Here is a 12,143-nt window from a genome sequence, read left to right on the forward strand (position 1 = left end):
GAATATATTTTAAATTGTAAATAAAATACTTTTGAGATATTTTCCCACAACGAGAGTCAATATTTCATTGACTGTAGATATTTGAGGAGCAGTAGCCTGCTCTGTTTCCCTTGCTTTATCATAACATCTAGCAAAACCTCGTGTGTTGATGTGTGCATTAAAATAATGACAAGATAGCACCCTACATCTTAAATACTATTATTTTTGGTGTTTAAGATCCAACGAGATTAAAAATAATGTATCTTACTATGGGATAACAGATTATTAAGAGCTGAAAGAGACCCCAAAGGCAATTCAGTCCCACATGCTCATTTCACAGGTGAGGCAATGCAGGTTCTGAGCACTCCGGTTGGGAGCTTCTTCACTAAATGAGACAATGTTTGGAATATCAAATAGAGTACAATAGTACATAGCATATCCTAAATGATAGGTTACAAAGTAAACAAGTTAAAAGTAAATGTGTAGCTCTAGGATCAAGCCAAACAAAGCTATTTAAAACCTAAACTTAAAATGAAGGGGATGAATTAGTCTAGATCTTGCCCAGCACCTTTGCAGACATTCATTCTCCTTTAAATCATCTCTCTTACCTCTGTGCTACAGTCATTAATTACTAGTGTTGCCTGGCTTGGGATGATTTGTACATGTACATTTTCAGTGGCTTTTACAACTACATAAAACAGAAAAGGTAACAACATTTCATCTCTTCCTTCCAAAACTAATAAAGTCTTATTTGAAATCTCCTGTTTGTGTGGTTTACTTAGCTATAGATTTAATTTAACAGTAAACATTAACTGCAGTTTATAGTCTGAATTGTGTCCCCCGCAAAATTCATATGTTGAAATTCTAACCCCCTGTATCGCAGCCATATGACTGTATTTGAAGAGGTAATTAAGGTAAAATTAGGTCACATGGGTGGGCCCCAATCCAATATGACTGATGTCCTTATAAGAAGAGGACATTAGGACAGTCAGAAAAGACTGTTTAGGGGCCCAGTAAGCAAGCAGACATCTGCAAGCCAAGGAGTGTGGCCTTGGAAGAAACCAAACCTGACAACACCTCAATCTTGGACTTCTAGCCTCCAAAACTGTGAAAAAACAATCTTCCTTAAGCCACCCAGTCTGTGGTACTTTGTTATGGCAGCCCTCGCAAACCAACAGGCTGCATAAATACTAAGAACTTTGATTTCAGTTATCTATGGTCTTGTTTAAAAGTTGCCCATTTAGTATCACCTACACTTGTTGCAGCATAAACATACGTATCTACTTGTATCATGCAACATGTTATTACATGGCAACAAGCAAAATGGCTTTTATTTATTAGTAATTTGCAATTCTGTGGTCCACTACATGATTTCATTTAAAGTAATCATTGGTCCATTACTTTTGGAATACTTTGAAAAAATACTCTCAATAATATTGGTCAATTTATTTTTCCAGTAAGGTTTTACATAGCATGCCTAATATTTCTAAGCCAAAGGTATTTTGTATAATCAAACTAAAATTCCAAAAATATACACACATATTCATATATACTATAAAACAAAACTAAACATATGTCTCACTTGTAGCAACTCACTTTTCCTGAGAATTCTTAAGGTGTGCTGTGTTCACATACACATTCTCAGAGGCAGTTCCCACCTTCTTTCCGGTGAAACAAGCCCAGTTCCGGCCCAACACATCATGCACCCACCCAGTCATTGTCTCGTTGCAGTAAGTGGTCACCTTGCTGCCCTCTTCTTTATACTGCAAACAAATAAGGGAAAAGAAAACCAAGTAAAATCTGTCTTTAAATTTCAGGTCCATTTCCATGGCTCTCATCCACAGTACATGTGCCGCTTTTCACCCTGTGCCAATCAAAACAAAAACTTCACCCTGAGAGGTTACACTGAAGAATTATTCTAGAAAAAGAAGAGATACAAACTTTTCTGTGGTTAGCATTGTTGGCTACCAAACAAAATGTATATAACAAAACACTTCCAGGAATGAAGGCCAAGGGAAAACAAAACAAAACAAAACAAAAAACAAAGAAAACAGAGCATCTGGCATATTCAAGGCATTTTTCAAAAGTGACCTCACAATCCTTACAAGAAGACTATGAGGATGCAGATGATAATAACCACATATTACCAAGGACAAAAGGAGCTCAGCTCAGAGATAAGGAGCTCCTACCAAGGCAACAGGGCTGTTAAGTGGCAGAAACAGAATTCTCCTCAGTCTATCACACTACAATTTTCCACTGAGACAAGGGCCACACTAGGAAACTACAAGAACAAATGATGAACTTTTTTTTTTCCAGGGATGGAGTCTTGCTGTGTCGCCCAGGCTGGAGTGCAGTGGTGTGATCTTGGCTCACTGCAGCTTGCACCTCCCAAGTTCAAGCGATTCTCTTGCCTCAACCTCCTGAGTAGCTGGGATTAAAGGTGCTCGCCACCACGCCTGGCTAATTTTTGTATTTTTTAGTAGAGACGGGGTTTTGCCATGTTGGCCAGGCTGGTCTTGAACTCCAGACAAGTGATCCACCCGCCTCGGCCTCCCAAAGTGCTGGGATTACAGGTGCGAGCCACAGTAAAACAGAATCCTTTTTTTTCTGTCAATCTCTCAATTTATTAGCATATTCCGATCATGAGAGGGCTAAAGTAACCTGAGTATTAAATATATTCTTTACACTTTATTTCACTAATACGGCCTTTTGTCTTATTTCAGTGTTAGAACTGAAAAATAACTATTATTTTTAACAGATTCAGGATTTGAACTGAGATGCTCTGGCTCCAGAGCCTAGTCACCCTCATGTTAGAACATCTCATGGAGGCGGGGCACATGATCCAGGATGACTGTGTAGCATGTGGGAGACAGAAAGGGAAAATGCTGTGCTAAATTTCTGAGGAGAGACTTGGGCACAGACAATTTGAGGCTCTGACTTAATTTAATAGAAAAGACTATTTGTAGAACCTTGGGCAAGATTTTACTAGGCTTTAGTTCTCTCGTCTGTAAAATAAGGAAAGTAGAAAAAAATATCCTCGCAGGTATAAACATTCTGGGATTCCATAATCAAATGCAGAGTTTGGTAAACACTTCCTATAATGGCCAGACAGCAAAGACCATTAGGCTTTGCAGGGCACTTAGTTCTCTTGCAACTGTTCAGCTCTGCCCTTGTAGCACAAAAGCCGTCAAAAGCAACAAATTGGCACAGGGGTCAACTATATTTCTATAAAACTTCTATTTACAAAAACAGACAGTAGGGTGGTTTTGGCTCCAGAGGTTGTAGTTTGTGGACTCCTGCTCTACTCTAATACACATTATTTCACTTGTTTGCAGAGGATGGCAAACTTCTTTTTGAAGGACTAGATAGTAAATATTTTAGGCTTGCAGGCTAGAAGATCTCAGTCGCAACTACTCAACCTAAAAGGTGCAAAGGGAATACATAAATGAATGAACTAGGCTGTGTTCCAATAAAACTTTACTTACAAAAAGAGGTTTGTAGTTTGCCAACCCCCAGTTTAGAGAAATGTGTGGGCTAAACTACACTTAAAGTTAAAATTACCTTACTGCATCTGAGTCTCTGAATTCAAATCATATTTAGGGGGAGAGTTAAAAATGTATGGCTTTAGAATCCAGAAAAACTGGACTTGAATCATGGGAATCACCACTATGTTATATAGCACAGGAAAAGTTACTCTGGGCTACTCATATCCACATCTTGCTTTTATCTTTGGTGATATTCATGATATTCTCTTTTTTTCAGATAGAGTCTCACTCTGTTGCCCAGGCTGGAGTGCACTGGCAAGATCTCAGCTCACTGCAACCTCCGCCTCCCAGGTTCAAGCGATTCTCCTGCCTCAGCCTCCCGAGTAGCTGGGACTACAGGCATGTGCTACCAGGCCTGGCTAATTTTTCTATTTTTAGTAGAGATAGGGTTTCACCCTGTTGGCCAGGCTGGTCTCAAACTCCTGACCTGAGGTGATCTGCTTCCTTCAGCCTCCCAAAGTGCTGGGATTACAGGTGTGAGCCACTGTACCTGGCTGGTTGTTCATGATATTCTGAATCCCATATGTCTGCTTCTAGTGATGAATGGCTTCACTAGCATGAGTTCAGTTCCCAACTACTCAAGTCCCTGCTAAAACCCTACTCAATATGATGACCATGGAAACAAAGGCCCAGGACATTGTTGGGCAGCAATATGAGAGGGTGTGTTGTGTGAAAAGGTTAATAAAATTAACTTCATACTAAACTATGTAAAACTTCTACTTTGGTAGATCGAAAACAGTCTAACATGGTAACTTTATAGGATGCAACCTAAACTCCATAAAGCTGTATTATGTATTTCTCTCTGGCACTGGCTCTTGATCCTATTCTCTTCTCCTTGGTTGCATGCTGGTAAGGCAGGCCAGGTAGGGTTAGGCCGATGCTCTGTCCTACCTCTGCTGTTTGAGGAAGCAGTCTGACAATGTTTCCAGAGTTCTTAAGAGCTACTTTATAGATATTGTCACACATACACAAACAAAATGCTACACACAGGAAGACATTCACTGCAGTGTAACACAAGTTAAAAATAAAAACAATAGAATGTCCTAGAAAATGTCCAAATTTAAAAAGTATTAGATAAACAATTTATTCAAAGGAATAATGTGTAACATTTTATATGATAAACCTGAGTTCTATAGGAAAGGGGTGAGCAAACTAAAATTGGAGAAGGCTGCCTATTTCTATAAATATAGTTTTACTGGAGAACAGCATGCCCATTCATTTATACATTGTCTATGGCTACTTTTGTGCCACAGTGGCAGAGATTTCATACTTTATAAATATTGTACAGATTACTCATAAATCTTACAGGTTCAAGAGAACACAGAAATTATATAGTCTTGGGGGACAAAAAAAAGACCTAAGGACGTAGTGGAACTAGAACTAAGCATCCTACCCAACGCCATCCTCCACTTCTTCCTACAATTTGTCTTCTCACAAAGAGCCAGAGAGGTAAACAATTACTAAAATCACTGACAGGAGATACCCAGAAATGACAGAGAAGCTTTTTTTTTAAACCCAAAGGGCTTCCACCTATATTATTTGAGACTCACGATAATCTCTTTGGGATAAAATTTCTTTCTAATGAAGAAAAGGTGACTCTGCAAAATTAAATGGAGAGGAAAGGATTCAAATACAGGTTTACATGTTACATAGGTCATTGCTTTATCCATTGTATTCTCAAAAAAAAAAAAAAAAAAAAAAAAAAAAAAAAAAAAACCACACATTGCGGAGGATTAACTGACTCATGAGTCACGTCCAAATTGTTGCCCAAGGCCTTTAAAGGGGTGCCTAAAATTTCCAGCAGTCCTCATAGTGTTTTCCCACTATTCAGGTACCTATGTTGCCTTGGCTCTTTCAGTCTTTTTACCATGTCTGCCTAGGGGTTTTGATGCAGAACAGAAAGAAAGAATAATGCCTTCAGGCCTAGGCTGCCTAGACTGCTCTGCCACTTATTGGCTGTGCGATCCTGAGCAAGTCACTTTTCTCTCTGTACTTTCAGTTTCCTCATCTTTAAAACAGGTGCAATGGACAGGTACAGTGGCTCATGCCTTTAATCCCAGCACTTTGGAAGGCCGAGGTTGGGGGATCACTTGAGGCCAGGTGTTTTGAGGTTACAGTGAGCAATGATCCAGCCACTGAACTCCGGCCTGGATGACAGAATCAGATCCATTCTCTATATAAATAAATAAATAAATAAATAAATAAAGAAGGGATGATAATTACAGACTCTATCTCACAGGCTGTGTTTTATGTATACTAACTCATTTATTTTTCACGATAGCCTACCAGGTTGTTCTTTCCACAAAAACACAACTATGACAACAGGATTTTTGTTTACTCAGTACCTAGAAAACTACCTCGCACTAGGAAGTAATTAATTACTAAATGAGTGAATAAACGAATAACAGAAGAGGAAGAACAAAAAATGTCAAGTCCTATTTCAACAGTTAACAAGGCACTGAGAATACATAAGTTTATAATTAACAGAGGTGTGGTGATGCCAATATATCACAATGTCTGACAGTCCAAATCACAGTATTACTTCAGAAGTGCAAATGTTCCTCTCCAAAGCTGCTTCCCTATCTGTAAATTTAGGTTGACCTAGAAGTTCCAAAAATTTCCCTTCAAGCTTTCTAATTGCAAATCCTTACATCTGTGGTTATTTATTTATTTATTTATTTTTCAAGATGGAGTCTTGTTCTGTCACCCAGGCTGGAGTGCAGCGGCATGATCTCAGCTCACTGCAACCTCTGTCTCCCGGGTTCAAGCAATTCTCCTGCCTCAGCCTCCTGAGTAGCTGGGATTACAGGCATGCGTCACCACAGCCGGCTAATTTTTGTATTTTTAGTAGAGACAGGGTTTCACCATGTTGGCCAGGCTGGTCTTGAACTCCTGACCTCAGGTGATCCATCTGCCTCGGCCTCCCAAAGTGCTGGGATTACAGTCATGATCCACCATACCCTGCCTTCTTATTTAATATTAATAAAGCCAGTAATTCTTAATATAGACACTCTTTATTTATATAACAGTAATCCTAAGAAACTACAACTTTGTTTTTGTTGTTAAACCCTACAAATTCCATTAAATTGATGGAATTATTTTCCCTTTTAAAATTTTATTTTATGCTATTCTGTAGTCTTCACAATCTGAAATAATGTATCAATTTTAGAACCTGAAATTATTCTGTAAAAGGACAGAGCTGCAATGCCACTCTGCACGAGAACAACTTAGTAGAAGACAGGCATTTACCAGTGGGGAAGCCAAGTATGTAGTACCTTAAAGAGGACCATCCACTGTACCCCTGTGATTTTCTTGATTTGAATGTTTTCGGGGTGTGTCATTTTTCCTGTGAAATACTTCTTTTGTGATTTCTGACGTTGTATCACCAATTATGAAGTTGAAGTTTTGACCCTGCTATCCAGCTTGAAATGCAGCCAAAAAATTTTTCTGAGGGTTTTCACTTATATAAACATCAATCTCTGAAGACTGCCTTGCACAGATGAGATAATTTAAGTTTCCATACATTTATGCCAATTTCTACTGCAAAAAATAGATAATTTCCTAAACTCTGAAGATCAAGCCCCAGTATTTAAGTTTAGAAAACTATTATGATTCAATAACTATCCATTTGCTTCTTCGAAATTACCATTAAGTTGCCGCACATTCTCAAAATACCCCTTCTTCAATTTCCCACTCATTTTATCAGCTATCCAATTAGATCTACCTAGTCATAGGGAAATTTTGGAACTGAAGTTATTTTTGGGAACTGAAGTTATTTATCTTGGATCTTTTACTTGACTGCTTTTTGACACTGAGGAGAGTGAAAAAAAAATTCCTTAAACCTGTTCTGCTGTTTTCCTGATTAATAATATACTTAGCCAATGTTTGAATACTTACTTTACATAACACACTTGGCTAGAAGACAGAGACAGTTTAGTAAAGTGGACTCCGCCCTTTAAATCCAGTTCTGTCACTTATCATTTACGTAACCTTGAGCAAGTCACAACTAGTGAGCCTCAATTACTTCATCTGAAAGTAGGAATGATATCTATAACTGATACTACTTTACTGGACTGCTATGAAAGATACAGATGAAATTGCAGTTGGAAGAGTTAAAAAGTTATAAAACATTAAACAAGTGACTATACTAACATTACCATCGTTACCATGAAGGATACTTCATCCATGCCTTCATAGAACTTATATTCTATCCAAAACTGCCAACTGGGCAGCTGACACTGGGACCTATCCTTTCAACCAGTGGTTTCCAGAGGAACATTGGAAACAAAGTATTCTAACTCCCATATATATTTCTAACATAAAAATACAATTGGCTGGGTGCAGTGGCTCATGCCTGTAATCCCAACACTTTAGGAGGCTGAGGCGGGTGGATCACCTGAAGTCGGGATTTTGAGACCAGCCTGGCCAACATGGTGAAACCTTGTCTCTACTAATAATACAAAAATTAGCCTGGCATGGTGGCACATGCCTGTAATCTGAGCTACTTGGGAGGACGAGAGAGAAGAATCATTTGAACCCGGGAGGCAGAGATTGCAGTGAGCTGCAACCATGTGCCACTGCACTCCAGCCTTGGCGAAAAGAGCGAAACTCCGGCTCAAAAAGAACAAAACAAAACAAAAATTAATTGAAAACTTCCACTATTATTTAATATATGAAACAACATTGGTGTGCCCATCAGATCCAATATCAGATGTTCATCTGTTATGTACAGTGTGCTAGTAAGTCCCTACAAGATGGTTAAGGCACAGCATATTCCCTTTTCCACATCTGCCTGCTTAAATTGACTTGAGCATCTTATCTGAATTAATCAGGCTAACACACAAAATGAACAAGCAGTTTAAAATACACTTGCAAAGAAACAAGGATTTGCAAATACTAATGATGCAAACATAAGAAAATGCCAAAGTTTATAATTACCCTATTCTGATTTCTGTCAAACATGTTAAAAGAAGTTTTTAAAAACAGATGTTTTGAAATGGTTCCATCACCATAATATTTTTAGTCCTAGTCATCAATAAAGCAAATGTTTCAGTTAAAATCTGTCTATTAAAATTGTCATCCCTAATACCAATCAGTAATTATTCTAAATTCTTCTAAAGCTGTGACACTTTCATACTTTTAACAAAAATGTGTCAAAATCTACTGAAATTCTTTAAGATTTTAAAACACATCAGAAAATTTTGTTTCCAAATGTTGAAAATTTACAGTCATGAAAATTATCAGTAACAGGGACTCTAACATTACTTTTGGCAACAAAATCATAATAATGAATAATATTTTACATTATTTTCAAATGATATCTTCTTGAAATATATTTTGGGTAGGGTACAATTTTATGACATTAATAAAATATTATTTAATCGCTTAATATTTCACATTTTATAACAAATGTAGTAGTACAGTGATACATGTATATATAATTTTCAAACTGTACCTATAGATAATTTAGAATACATAATAAAAAATTTAGACATCTAAGTCTAATCCATCAAGACGATTTATCATCTCAGAAAAGAGTACTTTGCATGGAGTTGAATGATTTGATGATTAACCAAATATGGAAATATTATATTCCAGTAACATTAAAAAACAAACAATGTTTCCATTTTTGCCCTTTGTTTACTGTAGAAATCTATATATGTACAAATTACCTCCATTTGCTGTCAGAAAGGAACCAGGCAAATTTTACTGAATTGGTATTTTGCCAAATTCATCAGAGAATGTCACATCTTTCCTCAGAAAGAAACCAAATTCCCTATGTCAGTTCCAAGGAATAGCTATAGTTTTCTGCCTATTAACTGGACTGAACCATTTATTTAAAAAGTTGAATTGTAATAAAATGCAAAACTGCCAGGAAATAGTTACAGTGGTTACAGCCAAGCAACCTCCAGCATTTTACTGAAGGAACTGGAAGTTTACATGTGAAAATGGAGGGTCATAAATCTGTTTATTTCCAGTGCTGAAAAGACATTACATTAAAACCAAAATACACATTCCAGAATTAGCTAAGAAAACAGCAATTTACTGCACAGCAAAGTAGTCAAAGTCCCTGGGTTCATTCCCCACTTACTCACTCATAAACTCAAACTGTAAAGTTGGAAAAAAATCTTAAGAGTTCATCTAATCCACTCCTCAGCTCACGTTCCTCACTATACTCAACAGAGGTGAGGCACACCATGCAGCATTTCAAAGCTTCGGTCCTCCAGGCTTTGGGGAACCCCTGCAGTCAGAACACTCAGGATTTCCCTTGATAGCTCATTTTGTTTTTAGTAGTTTTGAAAGTTAGAACATCACTGTTTTTAACTCTGAGCCCTATCTTGGCCTCTACAGGCTTACACAAGATTAAAACATAAATAAATAAATAGAATAAAATATAAATGTCTAATCTCTTTTCCACTAAATCATCCAACATTTATGGCTTAAGGGTCCGCCATAGCCTCTAAGGACACAAAGGTAACAACACTTCAAAGAACACATCAATAAAACAATACCACATGATATATTACACAATATTCTTTATTTTACAAGTATTTATTGAAGGCTTATTATTTGTCATATATCGTGTAATACATAGGGAATCAAATGGTTAGTAAGATGGAGTTGATCCTTGCCCTAATGAAGTTTAAAGACCAGAGAGGAATACTAACAGGCAATTATGACACAGAATGCTAAGCCTTATTATATTCAGGGATCTTCTGACACATGTATCTGCAATTTTGTACTCACTGAATCTTCTCTTCCATAACAAAAGCATGTTGATGCAAAATTACTCAGATAAACAAAAGAACTCATTAGTAATTTTTAAAATTCCATATTAAATATATATACATATATATTTTAAATTTTTTAAGTTCCAGGGTACATGTGCACGATGTGCAGGTTTCTTACATAGGTAAACATGTGCCATGGTGGTTTCCTGCACCTATCAACTCATCACCTAGGTATTAACCCATTTATGCCAGAGGTTGCAATTTGTTGAACGTGAAAAATCAGACCTTGACGATGACGTTGAGCAGGATATAAAGAACTTCCACATGCTTAGCGATCCAGAAACGGAACACTAGGCATAAATGGGTTAAGCCCAGAATGCATTAGCTATTTCTCCTAATGCTCTCCCTCAGCTTGCCCCCCACCCCGACTGGCCCCAGTGTGTGTTATTCCCCTCCCTGTTCCCATGTGTTCTATTGTTCAGCTTCCACTTATAAGTGAGAACATGTGGTGGTTGGTTTTCTGTTCTTGCATTAGTTTGCTGAGAATAATAGCTTCCAACTCCATCCATGAAAGGACATGATCTCATTCCTTTTTATTGTTGCATAGTATTCCATGGTGTTTATGTTCCACATTCTCTTTTTCCAGTCTATCATTGATAAGCATTTGGGTTGATTCCATGTCTTTGCTATCGTGAATAGTGCTGTAACAAACATACGTGCGCATGTATCTTTGTAACAGAATGATTTATATTCCTTTGTGTCTATACGCAGTAATGATATTTCTGGTTCTAAATCTTTGAGGAATCACCACACCATCTTCCACAATGGTTGAATTAATTGACATTCCCACCAACAGTGTAAAAGCGTTCTTATTTCTCTGCAACCTCACTAGTATGTTGTTTGACTTTTTAATAATCACCATTGTGACATGAGATGGTATCTCATTGTGATTTTGATATGCATTTCTCTAATGGTCAGTGATGTTGAGCTTTTCTTCATCTTTATTGGCCGCATGAATATCTTCTGGGAAGTGTCTGTTCATGTTCTTTGCCAACTTTTTAATGGGGTTCCTTTTTTCTTGTAAATTTGTTAAGTTCCTTGTAGATTCTGGATGTTAGACCTTTGTCATATGGATAGATTGAAAAAATTTTCTCCCATTCTGTTGGTTGCCTGTTCACTCTGACGGTAGTTTCTTTTGCTGTGCAGAAGCTCTTTAGTTTAATTAGATCTCATTTGCCAATTTTTGCTTTTGTTGCAATTGCTTTTGGTGTCTTTCTCATAAAATCTTTGCCCATTCCTATGTCCAGAATGATATTGCCTATATTCTATTCCAGGGTTTTCATAATTTTGGGTTTTACATTTAAGTCTTTAATCCATCTTAAGTTGATTTTTGTATATGGATTAAGAAACAGGAACAGTTTCAATTTTCTGCATATGGCTAGCCAGATATACAGTAGCATTAATTGAATAGAGAGCCCTTTCCCTATTGCTTCTTTTTGTCAGCTTTGTCAAAAATAAGAGAAGAATCAAACAGACACAATAAAAAATGATATACAGGATACCACCACTGACCTCACAGAAGTACAAACAACCATCAGAGAATACTACAAACACCTCTATGCAAAGAAACTAGAAAATCTAGAAGAAATGGATAAATTCCTGGACGCATACACACTCCCAAGACTGAATCAGGAAGAAGTTGGATCCCTGAATAGACCAATAACAAGTTCTGAAAGTGAGGCAGTAATAAATAGCCTACCAATGAAAAAAAAGTCCAGGACCAGATGGATTTACAGCTGAATTCTACCAGAGGTGCAAAGAGGAGCTGATACCCTTTCTTCTGAAACTATTCCAAACAATTGAAAAGGAGGGACTCCTTCCTAACTCA

General features: G+C 37.2%; 1 protein-coding gene across 1 annotated transcript in view; it reads right to left on the minus strand.

The window, feature by feature from the left end:
* CTSC (cathepsin C) overlaps nt 1-12,143 on the minus strand; it is a 44,238-nt gene that overhangs the window by 17,052 nt on the left and 15,043 nt on the right. Inside the window, exon 3 of the mRNA XM_054439085.2 lies at nt 1,576-1,742. Within this exon, the coding sequence (XP_054295060.1) occupies nt 1,576-1,742 (167 nt within the window). The remainder of the gene's footprint in view (nt 1-1,575; nt 1,743-12,143) is intronic.

The sequence above is a fragment of the Pongo pygmaeus genome, chromosome 9, assembly GCF_028885625.2.
Source record: "Pongo pygmaeus isolate AG05252 chromosome 9, NHGRI_mPonPyg2-v2.0_pri, whole genome shotgun sequence".
Taxonomy (NCBI): Eukaryota; Metazoa; Chordata; class Mammalia; order Primates; family Hominidae; genus Pongo; species Pongo pygmaeus.